General features: G+C 40.7%; 1 protein-coding gene across 3 annotated transcripts in view; it reads right to left on the bottom strand.

Annotated features, from left to right (window-relative positions):
- RHOBTB1 (Rho related BTB domain containing 1) overlaps positions 1 to 27,520 on the bottom strand; it is a 61,302-nt gene that overhangs the window by 9,828 nt on the left and 23,954 nt on the right. For 2 of the 3 annotated variants that reach the window (XM_087824406.1, XM_016220799.2), the window contains exons 4-7: positions 26,999 to 27,102; positions 9,949 to 10,134; positions 6,388 to 7,367; positions 4,706 to 4,824 (exon numbers count right to left, since the gene is read on the bottom strand). In XM_087824406.1, the coding sequence (XP_087680532.1) occupies positions 4,706 to 4,824; positions 6,388 to 7,367; positions 9,949 to 10,134; positions 26,999 to 27,102 (1,389 nt within the window). The remainder of the gene's footprint in view (positions 1 to 4,705; positions 4,825 to 6,387; positions 7,368 to 9,948; positions 10,135 to 26,998; positions 27,103 to 27,520) is intronic. The other variant, XM_087824407.1, reaches the window with a different exon arrangement.

The raw sequence follows: 27,520 nt of genomic DNA, 5'->3' as shown, positions 1-27,520 counted from the left end.
ACTGGATTTCTGAGTTCAAAAGGATGAGCAGGTATAAACTTCTTAATCCTGGCACTTAATAAACCTCTCTACAGCATATAAAGTTATACATCTATACTTATATATAATTACATCTATATATCTATTTTTGCACTCTCTGTCTCTGTCTCTCTCTCTCTCTCTCTCTCTCTCTGTATTATGCCCAATGCATTCTAGTGGTGTGGTTCCCAGAATTGTTTAAGCTAATCTCAGAGAGGGAATATCCTTTCAGACAGAACTTCCCTTTAATGTATCAAAGGAAAGGCCCCGAAAAATTCCTAGAAATATTTAGAAAATTATCGCCCCTCCTTCAGATACAGTTAATGGAAACAATTACGTTTTCATAAATAAAGTGTGGGGCTATTACCATCCATGATTTTAACAAGTGTGACCCTTTCAAGTTTCTAGCACAACCTCTGCAATAGATAGAACTTGGCAAGTAGAAACTATTACTAATATTATTTTAAAATAAAGAAGACATCGTGTTGCAATTAACTGCTACCCCAGTGACGCGAACACTGGTTGTAGTTGTGTGCGTGTTTACGTAGACATGTTTATGTATACATGCATTTACCTTATACAGACATGAATTTATTTATAGCCACTCACTTGTTTTTGCATGTGTGAGCACATGGCAAAATTTTATTTCTCTAAAGTGGTGCTTGGATCACTACAATTTTCTAGATAACGGAAGGCTAATTAATTTGTAAAACTTTAAAATTGCAGCCATTTTGATGGTGAAAGTACAGTGCACATTTTATAAAGTGCTAAGTGCTACAAAGTGTTAGTGGCTGTAAATATAAAAAGTCCCAGGGCTTCCTGTGAATCCCTGCTCTCTCAGGGTGGAGGATGTCTGCTGTTTCTAAAAATAAAGGCTTGAAGGACAGGGCAAGAGGCGGGGGCAGGCCCAGGATGTCACTGCAATGCTGTATGACATTTGACAAACCATTCACCCTTTATGACTCTCGGTTGCCTCATCTGTTACAGGGGAGAAATTTGGAATTGATGATATCTGAAGTTTTCTCTTCTGTACTGAGATCATGGGTTTGATAATATTCAGATTACTTTAGCAGTTCTTTAAAATTTAATTTAATTTTTTTATAAGAGTGTGTTCTAAGTCATGGCAAAATAAGCATCCTAAATAAAACAAATTATTTCTGGCAGCAGCAGATGACAGATTCTAGCAAGCGGCTCCAATACTCTCAATGTCCTTGGAGTGTTGTTCTGACATTAGTAATCATTTGTGACCTGCTGCTTCCTTCTTGCTAATATATTTTTTGAAGTGATGGCCCTTTGTGTACAGTAATGTTAGGAACTTTTGGAAGTAACTAGCAAATAAGAATAAACTAAAATAAACTAAATAAACTAAAAACGCTTTCAGAGCACACATTTTTTTCCTCTCATGGTTCATTTTTGTTTTTAAGCCTGTTTCTGTGATTTCAAAATTTATAATGAACTGTATAACTATGGAGAGACCATTTTATAGAACTTTAAAAATAATATAGATAAAGCTATATAAGAAATGGAATTAAGAATTTTGCATTGTACCTGCTTGATGTAGCTTAAAAAAAGAGAGTAATAAAAGAGAATATAATGCTACCCTAAACAGTGTTCCATGCTCCAGTTTAGTTGGCTTAAAATTTTAATTGTGAAGGTCAGCTCAGACTATTAGGCTGATAATTACAGACAAGACTTCCAGAGAATGAGAAAGTATTGTAGACCCAGAGCATTGCCTTCTACAACCCGGGCATGCATTTTTAATAAACCACTTGCTGAGTACCTCTGGGGAGAGAATTATGCTTACTGCTGTATTAAAAGTAATGAGAAAAATATAAGTAAAATAGTGTCTTCTTAAATATTAAATGACAAAAAAGTTAAAGTAACATCAATGGGCATATTTTATTCTTTTCTGAATATGCATGTGCACCCTATTAATGCAAATAAAATAGGCTGAATTTTGTAGGGGAAGTCGGACTTTCACAAGACAAAACAGAGTTAAAAGGTGGCCTAGAAAAGACAAATCCCAAGTGCAAATATGGACCCAAGTCAACTGTGAAGCGTTTACTGGGCGCTTGAGTTGCTCTTCCCTTCTCTCATAGACACCTCTACCAGGAAGGGAACTGGGGGCTCTAACTTAGGGCTTTCAGGGGACAAAGACCTTTAACTCCTCATTGGAAAGAATCCTCTAGGGTAATAATGGTCACTAGTTACTCTTGAGCGTTTGTATGTTCTGGACACCAAATCCGATGCTTTACACATGTACTCGCATGCCTTGCATGCCCTTTGAAGACAGTTCCCTTGTTGTCTGATATCCCCATTTTACGGATGAGGGCACAGGTTTAGAGAGGACTGGTGGCTAGCCCAAGGCCAAGCTGAGACAGGAGTTCAAAACTACATAACTATCGTAGTCTATACTACAAATAAAGAGAAGGGGCAGGAAAGGGTGGAATGTCAACTGCTCACGGCATTCTCCATACATTGGCTAGAGGAATTTTGGCCCAGACCTTTGCTTGGTTCCAGGGTCTTCATCTTTTGAGCTGGGTTGTATGGATACGCACCTATTATTAGCCTTAGCTACAGCTCTAAGTGGTAAATGACCTTCTCTTTCCTGGGAGAGTGTTCAACAGGTGGCCGCCTCCAGGAGAGGCTTCTAAACAGCCACATACACATACGGGCACATTCACATTCCCCTATTTGCTGCGAAGTTTTTATTTTGGTCGCCTCTCCTGCACATTTTAATCTGGAGACAATTACAGTCCTTTCTGGGAAGGGATAAAGGGGATTAGCATTTGTGAGGTCAGCTCCCACTGTGTCCCTCTGTGCCTGGGTCCCTGACCTTGATCAGCTTCTCTCTGCCAGGTTAATCGCAGGCCGTCTACACCACCGTCAGCACGCATCTCAGTGAGCTGAAGAAATAAGGGCAGCGAGCCTCTGGGCTCCTTATCTCTAGAAAGTATTAAAGTCGGTGAAATGCCATTAGGATGAAGCTTTATTAATCAGTGGCTTCCTCACATTTTTTTTTTTGGAAGTAAGAGGCAAAGAATATCAACACTGCTGACATCGAAATAAGACTAATGACAGCTACTGTGTATGTAAAAGTTTATGAGGTGCTTTGCAAGTATTCCTTCTTATACCTCACCAGCACACTGAAGGTTATCATGACTTCCAGATAGGAAGACTGGAGCTCAGAAAGGTGGTTGCTTGTCCAAGGCCTCATAGCTTATACAGAGAGGAGCTGGGATGTGAGCCTCACAGCTCCTTCCCTGGGCGGCCTCCATGAGCTGAGGCAGTCTCAGTAATAACTCCCCAAAACACCTCTGAGAACACAGGGAAGTTTTCATTTAGTTACAAGTGAGGAGCTCCTGATTTATAATGGCTGATAGACACCAGGAGAGGTCATCGGGATAATTCTAATGTCTTTTCTCCAAACAGCAGACAGTTAGTTGGTTTAGTAGCAGCTGCAGTTTGTTCTGGAAGCAGAGGGGTGGCCCAATGACCTCCACAGCCCTGGCCATGCCCAGCTTGTGATTCTAGGATTCTGTTTCCCTACTTGGGGATGCAAATGCAGGCTCCTAGGTCACAATGGGAGTGCTCAGATTTCTGGTGTGAGCATCTCTTTTGAAAAGTTGGCCATTGTTTTCTGTATTTCTTTTTAAAATTTGGAGAGTTGCTGAGATAAGCAAAGCAAACCTCTTAGGACAATAAACTTGATGGGGTGTCCCCATGTTTTTTTTTTAAAAAAAGATGGTCAAAAAATACTTGTAAAACACAACAAAAATGCTTGCTCACCTCTAGACTAACGTTAGAGTGTTTGAATGAAATTCTTTCTTTTTTAACAGAGTTTGTAAAAAGATGAAGGTATAGGGTCTTCAAGATACAGTTTGCTCTGCTCTAAGAAGATCCCTCTTTTGGGAAAAGGCCAGCATCTGACAAGCAACCCAGGGGCTTCCACTAGACCCAGTGTGTTTAGGTGAGTAACCATTTGCTTTGCTACTCTTTTGCTACCGTTGACAAATCCCCAGAGAAGGCAAGTCAGGGTAGAGCCTCAGGGAGTGTCATAGCTCACGGGGACCTCAAGCGCAAGCCAGTGCATCCCTTATCTTGAAGATGAGGAGACTGAGGCATAAGGAGGTGACTTCCTGAGGTCTCCTGTCCGGTCAGGGCCGAGCTGAGCCTAGCACAGAGGTGACTGAGGAAACATTTCAAGGCCTTAAACTTTGGGAAGACGGGCTCTGCCCCTCTTGTATGCGCTTTTGATAGTATCTTGTCTGGAGATGTTTGTTACAAAGTACAGCTAATCATGTTTTCAGGGAAGAGGAGAGCTGTGGGGATGAAAGGATATGCATGTAAAGTGCTTGGGTGCTCACACATAACAAGTGAACAATAAACAGTGGCTCCTCACAACTGCAGAATTAAGAAGAGAGGTGACCTTTCGATCCCGGGTGAGGGCACATACAACAATCAACCAATGAATGCATAAATAAGAACAAATCGAGATTTCTCTCTCTCTCTCAAATCAATAAATTAAAAAAAAGAAGAAGAGGGTGCCCTAACACTCAAGCACTGCCTAAGGAACTGTTTCATGCAAGGAGTTCAAGAATCGAGGTCATGTGGCTAATAAAACACTTTATGCAAATGCACATGCACGTTCACGAAGACACACGTGGGCTTTTCCGAAGGCACGCACCTCACTGTTGGCGCTTTCCACAAACGACCCCCCGAACATGGCGGCCATCCACTGGCAGCTACAGATCAGCAGCGGCTTGTGGGCACCGATGGCTCCATCATCCAACTTGAACGTCACATCTGCACGGGGTGGAGGAAACACCGCCGTGAGCCATGGCCCGGCTGAGCTGCGCCGGTACTCGCCCCCTGCACCCCTTGTCCTCTCTCGCAGCTTTACCGGGTGCTTCGGTGCCAGCGCCCGCCCGGGGCACACGCGGTCGCCGTGCCCGCCAAGGATGAAGGAGTAAGCATTTACACGCACTGGCACCACGCACATTCTCTGGACCATACAGACACAGAAAGGAGAGGAATGTTCTTTCCTCTCCATTATGAATAATTTCAAACAATTACAACAATGGTAAGAATAATATGACAATTCATTTATCACGCTGTTGGTATTTGCCATGTTTGCCTCAGCTATACGCATATATACACTTTTTTATATGTGCGTAGACATTTTTAACAGATAATACACTTTACTCTAAGAGTTTCTAAAACCATACCATTATTACTCCTAAGAAAATTAAAAAGAATTTCCTAATATTATCCACTATTTAGTTCATATTAAAAAATTTCCAATTACCCCTAAACTGTACTTTATAGCTCTTTTCCCCCTTAAAGGGAATTCAGCTGAGGCTTCCCCACTGTATTCGCTCAATATGCTTCTGCAGTAAGGACAGCGTGACTTCATCAACTTTGCTTAATCTGCTGCAGGTTTGAACATTTTTTTTTCTTCATTAACTTTCAAGACTGCTTCTGTACCATGATGGTCAATGTTTGGAGTAAATATTACTTGTCAGCTTTAAAATTTATGAACAGACTCAGTAACCACTTACTAAATGTACATAATCGTGACAGGCATTATGAAAGATAGACACAAATGAAGTCTATAGATAAACAGAAGTCAGGAAATCAAGGCTTAATAATCACCCCCCCCCCCCCCAGAGGACAACTTCAGAACAAAAACAGTACAAGCCTGTAAGATAGGAGAGGATGGGTATGTAGCCCACCTTGGATAGAGGCCATCAGTGTGCTTAAGCAATTATGTAAGGACATTGTGGGCAGATAAGCATAGTTGCTAAAGACAAAGAAAGAACCAGAAAGGAGTGTGAGAACAAAAAAGAAGAGGGGGTGGGAAGAGATGAGGCGCCCCTGCTGGGAATGCAGAGGGTCACCAAAATTGTCGCAAGGACTTCAGTGGCCTCAGGACAAAAGGTCACTGAATTTTGTCATGGGTGTCTGCTAAAGGGTCAGTGGAGAACAGATTTGCTCAGGAAGGAATCCTGAAATGAGCATCAAGCTGACGGGCTCAGGTTCAGGAGTAACCTGACATGTCCTTGGAAGCGTTGTGATATCATGTCACTGCAGGGGAGAGCTTGGGTTCAGATCCTGGCTTTACCGTTTACTACCTGTGTGACCATGGGCAAGTTACCTGACCTTCTCTGTCCCTGTTTCCCCATATGAAAAACAGAGGTAATAATATTTAGCCCTTAAGTCTGATGAGAATTAAATAAGTACCTGACACATGGGAAAAATAAGTACTCATACATGTTAGTGACAGCTACCTTTCCCCCGCTCATGTCTGCTGATGTCTGAGAGCACACAATCCAAGGCATGCACGACCTGGCCATTGGCCCCACTCACCTGAGAACGTCCCCTTGCTGAGACACTCTTTTATCCGATTGGCCTTCCTGACGTGAAACGCTTTCGTGATCTCCTGGTTCATGAAGGCTTCCTTGTTCATGATGTTTTCCACCATCATCCTCAAATCAAACATCTCCAGGATCTCTGCGATCTGAGCCAGGCCCACCAAATCTTTTTCTTTTTCATCCAGTTGCCCCGTATAGAGAAACTGGAGCAGGGTCCGGAAAGGGCCCGGCTGGACCGATGAGTCCATCCTGACCACGGTCACGGGGCCCAGCCGCTTGGCAATGGGGTTGACTTGCATTTCCTTGTGCATGCCAATAAACCCCTTACTCCAGCCGGCCAGGGCCTGTGACTCAGGGACCGAGCCCTCGCCGGCCGGCTTCGGCGTCTCCTGCTGGGACGGGCTCTGGCTGGAGGAGTCCCACAGGTGGGCCCGAGGCGTCCCTGGGGTGCCCTCCTCCTTCCCCTCCTCTGAGTCAACGCTCAGTGCCCGCCCCTGCACATCCCGGCTCTGCCCCTCCTTCCCACAAACAACTTCGCTCCAATTTGGGGTTTCTTCACATTCCATTAAAAAAAGATCATAGAACTTGGAAGAGGAGGTAGCGAGGTAAATTCGGTGTGCAAAGATGTGCTCCTGGTCCTGCAGGACGAACAGGACGTCGGCACACAGAGGGTTGTCCAGTAAACAGGCGGCTTCGCTCGTCCCCGTGGAGGGACAGTCTGGAACCTTGATGACCGGTGGAGGGGCTTTTGGAGGTAGGAACGGTGCCTGAAGCAGAGGTTTCTGAACCTTCTTTAGGTGGGATTTCCAGAACTGCAGGTGCCGGCGGGAAATCAGCGCTGCCCGGATCGCATTGTCAAACACGTCCTTGATTCCAAACTGGTCAAACACGCTCGTCTCGTAGTACGGGATGCCCAGTTCCTTTGCTACCTCTCGGCCTTTCTCAGGGGGCAGAATGTCCCCTCTCTTTATGGGCCTGAAACAGAATATTTTAAAAATTATCATTGGCTTTATTTTAGGGGGGGAAAAAAGTAGTAGCCAAGGTGTACCTAAGGACCTAATTGAATTATACATTAAAAATCCTACCCAGGCTTTTAATAAGGCTCTTGAAAATCTACCAATCTCAAGTCTTTCAAATATAAAAGACTTAAGACTATAGGAAAAAAATGCTTTCAGTAGTAACTACAATAACTGAATTAACAGCCATTTACTAGCTATTTGATCCTGGGGAAACGACTTAATCTCTTTAAGCCTTGGTTCTCCCGTCTGTAAAAGAGGAAATAAGTAGTACCTATATCTTCAAGGGCTGTCGAGAGGTTTAAATGAGATAATACGCTTGACACAGTACCGGGTCCGCTGTGCTTGGTAAATGCTAGCTGCTGTCACCATCACCATCATCATCTTCATCATCACCGCCTCCTGCTGAAATTTTGCTTTATAACTTTACAATGAGTCCATATTCATCTTCTCATTTGAGCCTCACCATAACCCTATGAGTGTTCTTTTCATTCTACGTTCTGCAGAAACCGAGGCAGAGAGTTTAAAGGGTTTGCCTACGGTCACATTTGCAGGTTGCTGAGATCTCCGCTAAGCAATTAGAGTCTAGAGCTCCCTAGCTCCAGACCAGTTCAGTGGCCCCCATTCAACGCTCTTTATGTCTTCGGTAATTAGGTTTGTGAATCTTTCGTATCTTCCCCCCTCTCTTTTCTTCCACACTCTTTATTCGGGAAACCCATCACCTTTTGCTTGGACAAGGGCACTCGTCTCTTAACCGGTCTTTCTTCTGACTCTCCACATTTCAGCCCACAGTTCTCACTCCTGCATGAAAAATCCTTACGTAACACAAGTGTGACTTAGCCGCAATTCTTTTAAAAACATTTCTTCTGGTTCCACAAAGCTCATGGAATAATAGAGTCGACATCCTTTGGGCCGGCACATGAGACCAATTTACCTTCTAATCAAACCCAGGGAGGCCAAACATTTGGAAGCAGTTTAATGGAGCAGCTCTGTGATCATAGTAGGACCACAGCAAAGACACAGATGGATCCCAGAACACAGGTAAGATGTGATCCGCTCTCCTCGGCACAAACACATGCTTGGTTTTGAGACAAGCTCTTAGGAACTGATCTTTCTAAGTACGTATTTGGCTTCCAAGACCGAAGGTAATGTGTATGACAGGCACTAGTCTTAGGGGAAATAACACTGAGTGGAATCTGGATTTGAAGACCCGGATTGAAAAGAGGAAAAACTGTAGGATGTCCCCAAAGTGGAAAAGTATAGGGAAGAAAATGGACCGTCCAGGTTTGTTCCTGTGGGCATTTTGTGCTCCTTGTTCTGGGACGGACTGGAAATCACCAACTGACGACACTTTTCAAGGTTTAGCTAGGTTATCACCTCCTTTATGCAATCTCAGCACTGCTCGATAGAGGGGCCTGTCCCCCCCACCATCCTCTAGAGCTCTGTAACTCTCCCCAATCCTCCGCATGGCCATGGCTGTGAGGCCTGGTCACCTTAACCTGTTCTTTTCTACAGGACGTTCTGAGGCCGGGCAGTCTCTTATTCACCATGTGTCCTCTTTGCCTCTCTGTGGCTTCTAATATTCAATTCCCAGTCCATGCATTTAAGAACAGAAGGACTGTGAAAACTTAGCATGGAATGTTTCCAGAAAATGTATCCGAAATGTACCCAGAATATCAGAAGTTGTCTAAACAAAGTACCATTTGCTTTTGCTGTGAGAGCAGAAAAAATTGTATGCATATAAAATTTTGTAACAAGAGCATTAGCAAACATTGAAGGAAGGGACTAATAAATATCAGCATTTTGAAAAAGATATGCTCTCCAGAAAAAAATGTAGTGAAGCATAAAACACACACAATTATTTTTTATAAAGGGGATATTGAAGGAGCATAAGTTGTTGAAAACTCTTAATGTATTGTCCCCCCAAAATTGGTATCCACGTTTTAGACAGTGAAAAAAAATCCTCCTTCAAGTTGATTTTTAAACTTGTGACATTATAATCGCTAGAGACATTTTATTTTATTTCCAGTGGAGACATTTTAAAAAGTGTTGTTTTGCAACTATAGTTCCCTATGATTTTGAAAGCTGGACACTGGCATTTTAGGAATGAAACACTCTCAGAGGTTGGACTGAGGCAAATGAGAAGATTAAACCCTTTGGATATGTGTATGTGTATGAATCTCCCCAAACTGGGCAGATCGCTCCATTATTTAACTTTATCATAATAATCATAATTTCGAGGACGACATTATGAGTAGCTACCATTTCGTTTAATACTTTACAAATTTCAAAGCACTTTTCCATACACCATGTCATGATTAGAGAATTCACTTCAAGCACTGGCCAACCCTTTAGAGAAATGGGTTTCTACCTGAGAGGTGAGCATGAGGAGGGTCAGGACACACCCCTCACCATGAATATGTTGACTGAAAGCGTAGGGCTGGCTGCTGGGGTCCCAGGACCACCACATTGCAGAACTCTAGGCTACCTCTAAATGTTAACTTGGCCAGCACAGCGAAACTCCGAATCCCTTGGCTTACCTTGCTAAAGGGCGTCGGGCTCGATTAACAGCTTCAAGATCAGCGTAGCGGAGATCCAGCTGGCAGCCAACTAGGACAACAGGTGTGCGGGGGCAAAAGTGCTTGATTTCTGGGTACCACATGGTTTTCACGTGATTTAGGGAGTTGGGATTAGCGATCGAAAAACAGAGGACCACAACATCAGACCTAAAAGGAAATCACACAAAAAAGTTGTATTGCCTTTAAACATCTTTTTTCTTTTACCATTAAGGTTCCTCCCCCCTCCCATCCATCTACTGCCAATGATCATGACAAAAAAAAAAAAAAAAAAGACTAGATCTTAAACAACATCTCGGAGTCATGCAAAGAGCCCGATAAGCCCCCACGGCCAGCCCTGACAGCCCATATTGCCCTGCCGAATGCCTGTGTGTTGACAAGTTTCCAGTGACGTTACTGCACAGTATAGATGGCGACCCAAGCTTGACTCAGTCCTGGAGCCACGACATGCTGAACTATTTCTGTTCATCGCAAGAAATAGTTTCAAGATGAAAGAAAATAATACAAACTATCTTTTCCCAGTTAAAACATAAAGGTGGTGATGACTGGACCCAATGAGAGAAAGCGAACAGTTTAAACGTTACTGAAAATGTAACCGGTATTTGCTGTACAAGGTCGGCAAGTGCACAGAAGGATTTCTACCCTTCGTCCCACTTAAGCACACGCATGGAGAACTTATGTTTCTTCATCTGCAGGGATTTTGACTCCTCACTAGGTATAAGGTAAGAAGGTCATATGCAACATAAAACTAGCAAGGGTTAAATGGATGGCTGATAAGATAGGGAAATGTTGGAATGTTATTTATTCTCGGTGTTATTTATGACACATAGCAGGTAGATGGGGAAAAGAAAAATTGCTTTATAGTCAATTTTGACATAAAGATCTTTCATTTTTATATAACAACTTACCATTCTAGAAGCCAAAGAACTGTCTTACAAAACAGTTGTGCCATTATGGTGTTTGACAGATAGTCGTTAAAAGGTATCGTTAAGAAGAATTATAAACTATCATTCTAGGATAAAGTAGGCTGAATGATGACTTTAAGAACATCGAGGCAGAGGAGTATAAGGAATAGGGAAAGCTATGCCCAAGGATTCAAGACCGTGTGGCAGCTAAAATCAGAAGTAAACTCTTACAATTTTATTAGATGTTAATTTATTGCCTTTATTGTTACGTAATGAGAAGAACCAACTTGATGAATCAAAACACTATCCTTAATTTTTTAAATTTTTTTTAGCTCAAAATGAATGAAGGAAAATTTACATATGTTGGTAACTGGGAAGCAGCTAGTTCAAAGAGCAGGAGCTCATGTTCCATGGGGACCAGAGACATATGCTGAAAGCTGAGCAGGAGATTCCAGGGTCCAGAACTCAGCAAAGTAGCAGGAAACAAAATAAATATCCAGAAAGCAGTTGCATTGTTAATACCAATAATGAACTATCACAAAGGGAAACTAAAAAAGAAATCCCATTCACAATTGCTTAAAAAAATACCTAGGAATAAATTTAATCAAAAGACCTTCTTTTAAATCATTAATGAGCTTCCCTCCTACATATCAATAAAGACAAATAAATATATCCAGGCAACCATAAAATTTCTAAAAATAATCAGTGGTAATGCAGAAAACTGTAGGGTGCTTACATTAAATGTAAATTACAAGTTAAGTCTTTAAATTTATACACACACACACATACATATATATAATATATATAAACTGTAACAGACCACAGCAAATATAGGGGAAAATCCCGAGATTAAAATATTTATAAATCATAAAAGAGGACCTAGGTCTCAAAGTAGGTGAATGCATTAATCTGCATGTTTAGAATGTCCTTGAAATAAATATATTATCAAAGGTTCTTGGATACTGGAAAATATAGTATGTGTAAAAATATTCATAAATATATAAATGAAAGGGAAGCATGTCCTGTCTTTGGGATTCTGATTTAGTAGAAAATTCAGTGCACAGTCTTAATTCTAATGAGCATAAATAACAGTATCCAGTAAGGCCAAGAGTGCTTTGAATTTTACATTTTTTAGGAGCTGAGTGTTCTATTATTCATAATCCTATTTATATAGGATATCTGATGTAGCTCTGCTGTAAGCTTCATCCTGATCATAAAATAAAGCCACCATGAATTTTGGAACAGTGAGAATAATACGGGAATATCTGAGGTTTGATATTATACAGAAAGAAGTGAGGAAATGTATTTAGCACCTAAAAGTGGAATAGTATGTATTTGTATAAAATTGTTCTAATTGGTGCCTTCTATTTCCACATTAAGGTACGTGGCTATAAAGGAACCCATTCTCAGAGTTTAATTTATATGACAGACATGTAGCTAAATGTCAATTCCGTTATCTAATTTTATGATACAGCATGTGATGTTTTGAAATCAGAGCTGGCTCGGTTGCCAAGGTTACTGTGATAACACTCTTGCCGCTGAACACATACTAGTTACTCTCCAGATGACCTGTAAACAAGTACAGACAGGACCTTGGGGGCTGGAAAAAAATGGAATCTCCTGATGATAGCAGCACAATGCCATCCCACAATACAGATTCGGAGGGCCCCACTTCTGTGTCCCATCCATATCGCAGTGTATGAAATGCTGCTGGAAAGCTCAAAATATAATTCAGAGCTCGGTAAATATTTTGCCTCAGAAGAATGATAGTTAAAGAGAAGAGATTGTACGGAAAGGAGCACTACTTCCGAAGCTAAAGTGATTTACTGAGTCAAAATTCTATTTGTATCCTTGGAATAAAGTTATTTTTTCTTTTTTAATGCACATCTATGAGAATCTGTCCCCATGACTTCACATTGAAAGCGGTTAAAAATATCATATTTGCTTAAATGTATTCAGTTTAACCCTTGTTGACTTAATATAATTAAGAAATTATAATTATAATTAAGAAATTAATTAAATATAATTAAGAAATTAAGAAAACACTGTGTACAGATTACACAGAATCTTATTCCTTTGGACTGCAATATGCATACAGTGCTCAAAATCTGATTTTAACCAAGAGGCCTGCATCAATGGAGGTGGTGACAGGGCCGTGGGAAGATGCTGCTTTAACACATTCCTCCTTATCTCAACCTTCTTTTCTAATTCCTCATGCTCAACACATCAGTATCCTCTGTGACATAAACACCTAGACAAGCAAGCAACTATTTTGAGAATGCCATTTATTCCCTCTAGATTTTGAGCTATGTTTTTTTACCTGGTCAAAGAAGGCACAAAACCTGCAGTGAAGACAAGCTCCAGCTTTAGGCAGAATTCCAAGGAACTAGAGACATTAAATAACCTTTAATCAAAACATCCATTCCTGCGTGGAGACTTCAAAGTCGGACACGAGCATGTGTTTAAAAATGCCATTCCCACGAAGGAGAAAAAGAAAAGGGCCACCTCCAGCGTGTTTACTTCTATAGCTCTGCTACTTTTCAAAATTAAACTTATTTATTTACTTTTACTCGGAAGAGCTGAGTTTAAACATAACTGGGGCGGGGAGGTGTGATGAGGACATTCGCACATAGTAGGCAGTAGGGTTAGCCTAGGAATGACCTCAGGGTTCCGATTTCAGCTCTAAGAAGAAGCTGATGGGATTTACATGGAGCCCTACAGCTATTTGGAGTAGAAAGCAGAAGAATTGGAGAATGCAGAGGCAAAGCACAAAGTAGACAAAACTCTATAAACTCCAGAAGTTGAATATTGAGAAGGGGCAGGGAGAAGTTTGGAATTTTTTTTTTTTTTTTTAGTGACGAGGTTAAGCAGCTCTATTAAAGAAAGCCAGGATTACAAAGGACTTGAGTGTATAATCTCAGTTGCTTGCCTATAAATGTTTACGTTTTGGAGAAAATGTGATTTCTTGTTCCTAAGGCAAAATATCAATATAAATGTCTCACTAGGGTACTAGCATATCAAGTAATGCCCATAAAATGTTTTCATTAGGTAAGTGAAGAACAATCCAAAGTAAATCTGTACGTTGAAACATTGTGAATTCCCAGTTTCATGGAGGGGTAGGAGGAGGGGAGGGGATCAGAAAGAGACCTAGTCATCCAAAAATGCTTGAGCTGACAAAGCCAACCTCAGTTGTATCGGGTTTTCTCCAGGTATTAAACAAACAAAAAAGCATATTTTTCCAGTGATCTTTCAAGGAGAACACTGGCCAAAGATAGCATGTGAAAAGATTGGCAAAGATATTTGGGTAACGTAAGGAGTGCGTGCAAAATCTTCTGATGGAAGATTAAAGGAAAAAACCTGAAAAAAGTGCACCTTATCCACATATCTTGGCCTGAGCTAGACTTTGAACAGCAAATGCCACACACGTTCTCAAGGCCTTTCTTTATAATCTCTACAATCGAATGTAGCAAACATGGTGGGAAAAGACCAGAGGAGCAACAAGAAGCTGAACTGCTTTTCCAATCCAAAATGCCAAATTCATCCTTTGAAGAAATGTCTGGAAGGGGTAGATGATCACTATCAAAAATTGGTCATTAGGAATGAGTTTTCTAAGCTCTTTTCTATCACAAAAGTACTTCTTGCCTTCCCTTTTCTAGTCCCATCTATTTCATTCCACCACTGTTCAGCTAAAGAGCTGTGGGGCTTGGGTTTTCTTATCTGGTTAAGTTGAAAAAGAATCCTTAAATTATCCTTTATCCAAGAGCCTGCTACAAGGCTGATCTGATGGTCAATGTGAAGGATAGTGGAGTCCACGCAGTATTCCTGACAGCTGTGAGAGGGACAACCACAGGCTCTTCTCCACTGTGCCAGTTCTGGTTGGGTGTCTTGAACTTGGTGACTAAAAGAAAGCTAACAATTATATTAACCTGAGTCTTGCCTGCAAGTGTCTCCTTTTTAACAAACATTTTAAAGCCTTTGCTCTATGGTACAATCCCACCTCTTTAAAAGTCACTATTGTCTATTATTATTTCTTTTTTTTCAGTAGAAAGCCCCATACTCTCTTTATGAGTAGAGCTCATGATCACATTTTCATGGGTTTCTTTTTGTTATCCCCTGTCGGCAAAGATTCAAGTAGGAGTCTCTGACCTCCACTTTTGGGGCTTCAAACTTCCTCTCCCTCCCACCTCCCAAATAATCGAGGTAAGCTCTTTACGGAAACATTTTTGGAACCATTCATGTCAACAATGCATCTTTCATGCATATAGTCTGACAGCGCTATGCAGACAGACAGATCAAAACAGCACAAAACAGCTGGGAGCATGGCAGAGAAAAGAAATGTGTAACATGGGGCTTGGGGAAATTTTAGTAGGGGAGCAGCCCAGTGGTGTGTATGAGATGCGGAGGGTTGTCGGTGATGGGGAGCATAGCCGCCGGGAGATGAATGGCTGTGTAAGCTCAGACTCATGGAAGATGGAGCGGCCTGCAGGGGAGTGCCTGGCAGGGCAGCACCATGCAAGCCCTGGAGGTGAGCAGAGAAATCAAGGTGATACTTTACCAAGAGCAGTGAGGCTTCTTAAGTACAGATGATATGTGGGGAAAACTGTGAAAACACCCTGAAATATATTCAGATTTGGGAATGATTAGCATGCATAACTATTTCTTCCAAGCCCCTAACTGCATGTTTAGTAGGAAGCAGCATTTTAAACCAGTCATCCCCCACCCTCCAAAAATGGGACCAGAGCAATGCACACTCTTATGCAGGAAAGCCATAGCCACACCCCAACCAATGCCACCAAACCCTAAGATAAATAATACTCAAGTCTTTAAAATGGTTGGTTTTACCATCATAGTACAAATCTCACAGGGAGCAATGGCCCTACCCTAGAAGGTGGTTGGTTTTCATCCAAAGGAAACTGGCTATTTTTCATTTGATATTCTATTTCACATGCTCAGCAATCTAGGCTCCCTTTAGTATATTCTTACACCTCACACAATCATCGGAAAAAGTTGAATGCATGTGAAATTGAGTGAGGCACAAGTAATTTGTTACAAGAAATAGCTTAAGCAATGCCATTTAACTCCTGGTCAATGAAAGCAGGAAGCACTGACATAAAGAAGGCTTGATTAACAGAAGGTGAAACTGTGGTAATAAATGCCCTCCCTGCTCCACCTGTCATTCTCATTTCTCTTTGGCTTTCCCTGAAGCTAAATGACTGAGTAACTTCCTTCCTACACTGTTAATGTTTTCTCCTGAGAGCAAGACTAGCTGCAAATAGAAGAAAGGCTCTGTGTCAGCTAGAATGTCAGATGGGAGGTCTCTGGGATTAACCTCCCTGACTCTTCTGAGACAAACAAGCAAGATCATTCTACCACAATAAGAAAGGGAGTTTAACCTGTGCTGCTCAGTAATCCTCTGTGAATGGACAAAGGTACAAGAACTTGTTAAGACACTTATCCAATATCAATAAGCAATCATTTTTTTCCAGAAATATTAACTGATAACCTGCTGTGTACCAGGCAATCTTCTAAACGTTGGGGATTCAGTAATTAGTTAAAGATGCAAATTGCTGTCCTCATTGGGCTCATCCTCATCATAGAGAGGCAATAAGCAAAACAAACAAAAAAGTAAAATATGTAGTATGCTAGGCAGTGACAAGTGCTAGACAGAAAATAAAGCAGGAAATGGGGAAAGAAATACTGGGGAGCAGAAGGAGCAGATGAAATGTGGCAGTGGAAGGCTTTACTGAGAAGGTGACATGTCAGTAACGACCTGAAGGAAGTGAGGGGGCTAACTTGCTGATACCTTGAGGGAGAATATAGTAGAAGAGGAAACAGCTAGTGCAAAGGCCCCAAGGCAGAGGCATGCCTGGGATGTTCCCTGAGGGCCAGGGGGAACACAGCAGGAGCTGAGCTCAGAGAGGCAAAGCTCAGGGCCTCTTACTTCAAGTGAGCTGATGAACCATTAGGAGTTTTTGAGCAGAATTACATGATGTAATTTGTGTTTTAAATGGATCATCCCACTGCTATAATGAGGAACTGACTAGATGGTGGTGGGGGAAGGTTGTCAGGAGGGATAAGACAGAAGGAGGGGACCAGTTATGAGAAAATATTGCAGAGGGAGAGGATGGTGACTTCGGTCTGGGAGCAGATGGTAAGAAATGGCCGCGTTCTATATCTAAGTGGAAGGTAGAGCCAACAGGGTTTGCTGATGGACCAGGTGTGGGATATGACCAAGAGGAGTCGAGAATGATGCTTGAGTGCTTGCCCTGAGCAATTCTTTCTTCCCTGTTCTTTGTACTGACATCTTCAGTTCAGCATTTCTAACACTGAATTGTAACTATTTACATGCTGTCTTCTCCACTATACTGTGAGTTTCATTTTTAGAGATTTTGTTCTGTTCCTATTAGTTTCTCTCCCATTGTACACAACACAGCATTTGTAACAAAGAGCCCTTCAATTACTGTTTATCAAATAAAAAGCCTTATAGATGTTGTAGGATAAAAAATACAGATGCCAATATGTTTGCAGACTCAGAGTCTGAAAGAAATGAATTTAGGCCTAAAATAAGTCAGGGGATATGTTAGAATTTTAATAAAGACTGAAAATAGTATGTGAGTTATTATATTTCTTCAGACAATTATTGCTAAAAGACAGCAATATAATATCACTGGTATATAGCAGAGATTAAGCAGGTAATATAGTTTTTAAATTATCTGAATTTATCTAAAAAGTCCATTTAACCAATCTAATTGGATACTTTCATAACACCAGAATAATAATGGGTTAATGATCGCTTCCAGGAATTAGATTATCTCCAGAAGCAAAGGAAATGTAAAGAAATAGGCAGGCTACTTTCAGAATTCTGGGTTAGTTACACAGAATTAAGGCTTAAGGGAACACCTTCTATTTCACAGACCATCATTAAAAAAATGCCAAAAACCAAATTAAAAAATCACTAAAATAGAAAGATAGCCAAGGAGATAAGTTTAAAAGAGCATTTGCTAATTTGCTTTATCTTTCTTTAATTCAGTGCTTCGTTCTTCTGACTATTCTCTATATACTATATGTTGGTGGCAGAGGAGTTCTGGGGAGAGAATAAAGATAGAATAATTGTGGAAATCTAATGAATGGCCAACATTAAAAGTTACTGATAGACTGTTGTTAAGATTCACTAAGAAAAATATTTGTTGAAGTGTTCTGTAAACTGTAAAGGACCAATTATTGTCAGACAAATACATTTATGCATTCAAAAGTCACCAGTGATATATATTATATATTGCAGCTAATAAGAATGATAGGACATTCTCATCAAGAAATCTTTCCCTTTTGGCTCACCAGCTCATGTCCTTTATTGACATAGACTTGCTGAAAGACGGCAATAGAATTATCCTTTGCAGACGCCGCAGAATTACTCAACAGTCTCTTTTTCCTTACCACCTAATTTAAAAGGGAAAGATGTATGGACTGAAATACATTTCTTCATCAGAAGATTCCAGTATAGAAACATCACAAACTGATGTTTTCTCTTCTTCCATGAAGAAGACACTTAGGTAGGTTTGACCCAAGTTGTCAAACTTGTAGTCATTCAGCAGTAACAGAAAAAAGGTAAAAAATAAAGGAGGCAGAACACAAGATGTTAATATATTGAACAGTGCATGTGTTCTTCATTCTGTTTACCCATCTAGTGGCTTCATTATTCATACTTCTGTAGCATCTTTTAGGTTCATCGATGCTTTTCTGGGTTGAACCACAAAGGACCCTTTTCCATGATCAGTGTTTGGGCAGCAGCCTGCATTCCTCTAGGTCTAGGAACATGAGTGGCTCCAGTCATCAATCAAGCCCTGTTGCTATCTCATTTGGCACGGCTTCTTTCCAATTCCGTTCTGGGGACAGGGCTGAGTCTGGCAGGAGAACCTGGCTCTTGGGATATTTGTCTTCCGGTTACAAGATGTACCAGTTCAGAGCAGGAAGGACAGTGTGGGACAGCAGGCAAAGGGGGGCGCAGAGCATGGCACAGGCGTATTTTCTATGTTCCAGGAGATTTGGCACCACTGCAGTCTTACGCTTTTGTATACAGTCCATAAATTTCCATCACCTTTAATTTTATTTGCACGCATTTAGAGTAGTGTATTTTTGTTTGTTTTGGACAAGCGCAAGGCAGTAATAATCCTTCTATTGTTCTACTTAATGTCTCATCTTTGGGCAAATGCAATAATTACATATATAATTATTTTTGTAAGTGATTTTTATAAAGATCTTGGAAATGATACCCAGAGGAGAAACAACCTATAGTTGGAAAAGCATTAGTATTAATACAAGTAATTCTCTGTTTAATAACACTCATTCAAACAAGTCATTCTAAAAAATATTTACAAATCCAAATATCTGAGGAAAAAGGGAGGTTTTGGAGTTGTGGCTGACTGCGCTTCCCTCCTTTTTCTCTGGGCCTCACAGCTTATCTTTTCATTTGCTAATTCACTGAAGAGAGGCCAGGCACCAGTATTTTCCATCTCTGTTACTTTCAGGTTGTTAGTGATTTGTTATTCTTACTTTAAAAGTGCAAATATAAAATTCGACCTAGTGAAATAATCTGGTGTTTGTTATAACGTTTCCTCCTAAGTGCCTTAGAAGATACTGGCTTGCATAAGATTGATCGATAGATTTATGCACCCCTTCAGCTAACATTTATTAAGCTCCTGCTAATGAATACCAGGCCTAGGCATCGGGAACATGGAGCAGAAAGACAAAATTTCTGTTCTAAAGATACTAGGAATAATAGGAAAGGGGGAGTGGGAGAAGGAGATTAAGGAGCAATTTTCAAACAGTGGGATCATGGCTGCAACAGAGATTTGCAGAAGTATTTTATGGGAACATAAGGAGAGCTACTTCACCTGGATTCTGAAGGTGACAGTGATGAAGAGGACTTCTGCGAGCTTGGGACCCTTGTTCTAAATTCTCAGAGTATTAGTGGTAATTAAGTAGGTAAAGAATAGGTGGAGTAGGAACTGTAATTTTTCTGTGTGGATGCAAAGCATGTTTGTGGGCAAGAGGCAAGAGAGGACGGGAGCAAGAGATGAGGCTGGAAAGGCAGGCTGGGACTCAACTGGAGAAACTAGTTCCACTCTGCACCTAATGCCCAGCCAGAGTGACTGAGTACCAAATGGAAAAGGTCATTTGTGTACCCCCAGAGGTTACCACTGCAACCTCCAGTTCCAGAACAAACCCACTAGGAAAGACAAAATTGTTGCTATTTGATGGAAACATGGAAAAGGTTCATGGAGCGTGGTGTTCTCATTTGGCTATCACAGGGTACCTGGTCAAGCTTATTTTTCTTAGAAAAAGATACAAACATAACCACAGACAAAGACATAGGCTACTTGGTCAGACTATAATCCCCACATCTGAGGACTCTAGCTCTTAGAGGAGGGAACCAGCATGATTTTGGGACAATTTGATAGTGTGCCATAATCATTAGCTTTGAGATTCTAGAATCATACCGTTTCCCATATTCTGCTATTAAAAATCTGGTCCTATTCCACTCCCCTCCCCCAAGTTCACACAAATGATTATGTTTTCAATGAGAACTAACTTTAAGTCCTATAAAGAATTAAAACACTTATTGCCTACCATGCAAATTTTCTCACATATCATAAGACTACTTTTATGCCCATAAAATATTTCTATTTTTTAAAAAACTTTGAGATTCAATTGAAATACACTATGTACCCAATACTATCATCCCAATCAAGATAACAAACATCCATCACCCCCCAAATTTCCTTGTGTCCCTTTGTAATTTATTCCTCCCTCTATCCTGTTTCCCAGGCAAGCAGTGGTATACTTTCTATCACTATAGATTAGATTGCATTTTCTAGACTTTTATAGAAATGGAATCACACAGTATGTGTTCTTTGGTTTCCTTCACTCACAAGCTCTCTCTCTAATCTTCCAGAGATTCCTCCCTTTTGGCTGAGGTTCAGTAGAGAGCGTCATGATAATTCCATAGCAGTATTTACCAAAGCATAGCCCGAGGACCATCTCCCTTATAATCATCCAGAACATAGCTAAAATTTGCTGATTCACCTCTCGCCAGGACTCTGAAACCAGAATAACCAGTGTGTTTAGGCATACTCAAGTATGAGAACTAGCAGTTTTAGTTTAACCTCTTAGGAAACAACTATTCCTGTCCCTTACTTAATCCAACGAGCTGCTTTTCTTATGTCTTTCTACTGTTTTCTATAACCCAGGCAGGTCTTAGTCCTTTATGCCACAGCGGTACACAGAACTAAATATCTTTAAGACATAAGTTGCAAGAATTTTCCTAGATGCCTTTGTACCACACATGTAGAAATGTGGTTTGGATTACTTTCCCATAAAGAACAGGTATTGCTAACTTTCGTCCCTTTGCTACCTTGATATCAATTTATAAATTCCACCATTAGGGCCAAGTCTTGGGTGAACAGAGTTTAGTACTTGCCTCAAGTGCAAAATTTACAGAGGTGCCAAAAAATCTCAGTAATCCAGATGAAACATATCTTAAAAAAAGAAAATTAACGGGAAAAAAAATCCATGATAATCAAAATACCAAAATTTTCAATAAAGTCAAGACTAGTAACAGTGCCATACTGAGCCTGAGGCAGAAGAATAGAATCAGTAATAGTGCTCCTATCTTCTAAAAGTTATTGTTATTTATATTTTATGCTCGAGGTGGAATGGCTTACTCACCTCACCCTAGTCTTGGCCCTGGTCCACCTCCCCTTGATATATTTCTCTCAAACAGGCTTTTTGCCTTCCTGAAATCATCATTAGAATGTTACTTCTGGCTCAGCATTTAGAATGTGCCATGAGCGTAAGAGCTACTTCAAAATACTCTATCTGGATGCATTAGTTGTTTCTGACGTTTTCCCTTGCCATTAACCACATGTATAGCCAATCCCAGGCAAAGACATGAATACTGGTCACTCACAGTCCTGAATTTTTTAAAGGGCCTTAACCGAGCACTCAAAATGGGATCTGTTTGTGCTGTATCTGATTACATGTGCCTTCAATGTGAAACATCTTATCTAAATAGACACGCTGAAACCATGGCTCTGATTAATGTTACCATTTAAAACATGTACTATACCTTTCATAGGAGCTAATAACATTTGAGAAAAATCAGGGTGTAAGAATAATTTATTGAATAAATAGATTCCAATTGGACTGAAAATATGCTCAGGGAAAGTACAGTGGTTCTGCATGCTTCAGTTAAGTTTGGGGGAGGAAGCAGGCCATATAAAGTACAGTCATCCCTCAGTACCCATGGGGATTGGTTCCAGGATCCCCGTGGATACCATGATCTGAGGGTGTTCAAGTCCCTATGTAAAATGGGGTAGTACTGTATATAACCTATGTATATGTCCTTCAGCATACTTTAAATAATCTCTAGATTATTTATAATACCTAATGTAATGTAAATGTTTGTAAATAGCTGTTATACTGTATTGTTCAGGGAGTAATGACAAGGAAGAAAGGTCTGTACATATTCAGGACAGACACAACCATCATAGGCTTAACTACATGGTACATGTCAACAACAGCATTAACATTTCCCCCCCAAATATTTTCAATCCATCATTGGTAGAATTTGTGGATGTGGAACCTACAGAAATGAAGGGCCAACTGTACCCAAGATTCCTACTCCGTCTCATATAATTTTTACTGAAAGTGAAAGGACTCGTGCTTAGCTACTTATGGATGCACATAAAGAATTAAGCGATTTGCTATGTATAAAAACTTAAGAGCAGTAACGGAATATTAGAACTGGTAACAGATGGTGAGTGCTGGTCTTCAGTGTCCACAAAAAACAGCATACGATTTAGACTGCACCAAGAATAAATGTCAAGTAAGTTTGTGATCAATCATCGTCAGCCACAAAAGCATGGTGGAAAGGGGAAGATACAGGCTTTGGAGGCAGACAAAACTATCAGGAACAGTTCTGCTCCACTCTTTCCTAGCTGTCTGAACTTGGCCCCCTTCCGTGCCTGTTTGCTCAACTATGAAGAGAGCCTGCTTTGCAGGGTCACCACAGGAATGAAGTGGGACAAGATTTGTACAGCACCTATCACAGGCCAGGCTCATGGGGAGCCCTAGTTAAACCGTAGCTGCTGTTGTCACCACAACCTCCAGCACCACAGGCTTTATTAAGTGTTTGAAGGTTATCTGACCCTGAGACAGATCAATGACAGAGGTTTCCAAGGAAAGGAAACAAAGAATTTGTAATTATTTATGTGTGGTGTGACTATCAGAGAGGAACAGAGGGGCCTAGATGTCCTGTTGAAGGCAGAGCCCATCCTACTTGTCCACATTTTCAGTGCCAGGTACCTAAGTGTGAACGTTCCATTCTTATAACAGTTCCAGGGAAAAATTTTGAGTTGAGTGATAGCCCTTTAAAAAGAGGCTCTTTTCTTGCCAAAAAAAAAAAAAAAAAGAGCAGCTGATCACAGTCATGGTTACTATGTACAGTTTTGTTCTTGACATTTTAAAAGCTACAGAAAAGAGCTTCCAAAGTTCATCCAAAAGTGGATAGAAAGTAGGTGGTGGGGAGACAGGCTACAAGAGAGTTGGAGTCATCCGATCCAGACGAGGAGGGTTCGACAGATTTCAAATGTGTTAAGTGTCAGGATGCTGAGCTTCTCTGCTACCTTCCCTCTCCAGTGAATAGAAGGGCTGCTATCAATACTTTTTCTTGGATGGATGATTTCCCTTTCTGAAGGAAAGAAGTCAACCAGATGACCCTTTGAGATCTCTTCTAGTTCTAAGTCTTTGCACAAATGTGAAACAGCAAATAGACGTGTAGCTCATCAAGGTGGAATGGTTTTCACTTGCATCCTGTTGAAAATGAGGTGGAGGTAGCCTGAGGTAGTAGAAAGAGTGGGAGCCAGGAGTCAGGCAGAGCTGAGTTTGAATCTACCTCTGAAACTCCCTATTGGGCAAGTGAAAGAATGCAACTTGATTCAATTGTATGTAGCATGGAAATAATCTCTGCCTCCTAGGGTTCCTAAAAGGGTTAACTAAACTAATGTTGGCAAAGCACTGAATATTTTGACTGGCACATTATAGGCCTTGGATAAATTGGAGCTATTATTATAGTTGGCTAAAAAATAAATGGGCTGAATAGTTGACTATCTTAAAAAGAGCAATGCCATTCTGGTTATAGCTGTACCATGCCAGGAAAACTGCAAATTCAAGTTAGCAGACTGACACCCCCTTGGCCCACAGGATCCACTCTGCAAACTAGAGCTTGTCCATGACAAAGAGATGTTTGAGGGGACAAATTATTAACTAGTTTGGTGCTAAGGAGCAGAGGAAACTGAAAGTGAGGTCTAAGGCATCTTAGTAGGAATCTTGCTCTCTCACCGTCACCACTAAAATCAAATGATTATTTCAAAAAGGTTTCAAACACATTTCCAAGTATAAGGAATATATCACATCTCACTGACTTTTAAATTCACACCAATTACAGTCAAAACATCAGTCAAAAAACAGGTTCGCAAACCAAACTGATTGTCAGGATTGTCAGGAACTGTAATCAGGACTTTTCTCCTTCACGGATGATATGAAGCTAAAAATGAAAGTCAAAGAAACTCAACAGCTTTCACATAGCAATGAAATGCAGTGGTCAAAGCCCTATACTGAATAAAAGAAGCTCCTACTACTATCAGACTTTCCCACAAAATGTAGTTTTTTGGTGCTACATCGATATGGTATTACATTTGTAGCATTTACAGAAAGATGCTGGAGTCCAAGACAGAATAGCTCTGGCGTGTGCTCTTTATCAGGGGAGGGGTCTGTGGCGGGACGCCTGGAGGCTGCGGAGAACTGGAAAAGACAGAGGAAGTACAAGGTGCGAACATGCGCATAAAGCGAGGCCCACGGAGAGCTCAGCCAGAAACACGGGAGTGTTTCCTGAAGCCCCGTGTGTCGCGCTGAGAAGCACACTTGGCTCGGAAAGCACGTCCTGCTTCCATCAAAGGGGGACCTGGTTACAGTTGATAGACCCAAACACGACAGACAAGGGAGCAGAACAATGCACTTTGAACTGCTGGAGTCACATGAAAGGGCAGCTTGTTTCTGTTGGTGAATAAGCACAGGCATGACGAGTGGTAAAATGACTCCAGATACATCAGGGAGCTGGGCGAGGCCCAGTGTACACGCCTGTCAATATCAGATCCGTGAAAACGATTGTGCCATTAAATCAATCCTAAGCAGGAATCTCACACAATAATAAAGCAGCCCTTACATGACCCAAAATACAACTTTTACATTGTGGACCCAAGTTAAAATTCATTATTTCAAAAGCATAAATTTCAAGTGGCAACAAACCACTGAGATATTGAACCACCCTCTAAAAGCAAAACCCGATGTCTCAGTAAGCTCACAGCTAAGCCCATCGTTTTCACACTTTTTTAGAAGTGGGGCACATATAAACAGTTCTTTGAAATCTACCATGTCTATCCTTATTTGCCTTAAAGTCATCATTTATTATGCTTCCTTAAAACTATAGATATTACAAATGTGATTGCATAGTACTTATAAGCAGGTTCATTATTGTGTGCATGTGAGTGTGCGTGTTTAATAACTGCACAAAAGAAAAAATTAACATGGCAACTAAGATAAAAATCAAGAACATCATGGAAAGTAAAAAACCAACAAAACAGGAAGTTAAGGAGAAGAAAAGCATCTGTGACGCTAAATATTACGTTCAAAAGTCCTTGTTACCAAAAGTTTCTGTTACTTTTAAGTTTTACTCCCATAGGCCTCTTTTTGAGTCCCCTTGAACAAACCTGTCTAAATTGCAGATTCTTTCAGCATGTGAACAACTTCCCAGGGGTTTATTCAGTATTTGAGACCACATTGGACAAATGCCAGTAAGTGTGCTCAGAAGCTTGCAGAGAGCCACTGGCTTGAAGGGATAGAGGGAACTTTCTGAAATGCTTATCTCAATACCAAGGAGTAATGCATGTGTTTGGAGTAGCTAAATAATTCAATCATGTGAGTTAACATCCTGTTTGATGTTAACAAGTGGCAACTGATCCACGAGACTTAAAGTCTAAACTTAAAATGAAATGTGTTAATTTACAATTAAGGGGTAAGAAAATCTCCTTATCTGGATTTTGATAGCTATAACACATTCTCTACGATAGACCTGAAGGAAGTTAGGGTCACGAAAACTCTTTTGGAGTTATGGCTACAAGAAGTTGCTAAATATTTTAAGGCAATTTGACCATGTTCCTACTCATACTAATGTTCTTCCAGATTATGCTTCCCTTCCCTGGAACTTTCCCTTCTTTCTTTTCTTTTCTTTTCTTTTCTTTTCTTTTCTTTTCTTTTCTTTTCTTTTCTTTTCTTTTCTTTTCTTTTCTTTTCTTTTTTCTTTTCTTTTTTTCTCTTCTCTTCTCTTCTCTTCTCTTCTCTTCTCTTCTCTTCTCTTCTCTCTTTCTCTTTCTTTCTTTTTTTTTTTTTAAAGAAAAATAGATATTAATGCTTCAGTTCATTTTGGAAATGTGCCTTGTGAAGGACTTTGGAGATATTTTTCTTTCTTTTTAAAAATGACCTTCACATAAAAGTAATAAACTTTTCAGATAACAAAGCCCAAAGCAAATAACATCTGACTCTGCAAATATGGTCATGAAAAGACCAAACAGACCTTTAGAAGTGGGGTGGTCACGTGCTAAGAAAACCTAAAACATTTTAACAGAAGGCAAATAAAGTGTTCTTCATGTTCTTCAGGAAAACAGCAATCAAAGCAGCCCAAGGCTGAGGGCACAAAAGAATCCTCCCGTCTAGCAAACATCCCCGTTTAACTAGCACTTGGGTTGTTTTTAGTCAAATACTTCCTGGGAGGAGCAGAGTGGCCAGGCAGACTGCTTTTCTTGACAACAGGAAACAATGTCATTTTGGTTGTTTTTGTGTGCTTTTTTCTTTTTTTTTGGTCTTTTCTTAGACACAGTGCAGAACCCAACACATTTCAAGGCCATATGATGTGGTTTTTGTTGATTTATGAAGCAGCTGTGGGTTTTGGAAAGGAAACTATTCAAGATCAACTGCGTGTGCTAGTCCTGGTTTACCTGCCATATGCAAAGCGCCGGTCTTTGTGATGATCGCCAAAAGTATCCCAAAGCCTGAGAGAAACACTCACTTCATCAACAACATCCCGGGAACGTTCCAAGACCTGGGAGAGAGAGAGAACATCCATGCTCAGTGCCACCAAAGGCTCCTATGAGAAGGAGTCTGGGTCAGCACCCCTCAATGCCCACACGGCTCACTTGCATTTAGTTTTCCCATTACACCTAACAGGACTTAAACTAAGCCTAATTCTCTTTCTGGAATCACTTGACTCAAACATACCTCATACCATAGCCATACTCCCAAGTTTGCATTTTGCCTTTGTTTTCTCTTGCAGTGCTAAAAATGTTAATTTTATTTCCAATGCACAAACTGCCCCTCCCCCTTTTATGAGAAGACTGGCAGTAGCCTTGGCTATTGTCTCTCAGTTGGCTGGGCGTCTGTCCCATGCACAGAAAGGTTGCCGGTTCAATTCCCGGTCAGGGCACATGCCCAGGTTGTGGGCTCAGTTCCCTGTAGGGAGT

The sequence above is a fragment of the Miniopterus natalensis genome, chromosome 14 (genome assembly GCF_054644295.1).
Source record: "Miniopterus natalensis isolate mMinNat1 chromosome 14, mMinNat1.hap1, whole genome shotgun sequence".
NCBI lineage: Eukaryota > Metazoa > Chordata > Mammalia > Chiroptera > Miniopteridae > Miniopterus > Miniopterus natalensis.
Note: the sequence above shows the minus strand (reverse complement) of the source record. Positions and strands in the feature narration are given on the sequence as shown.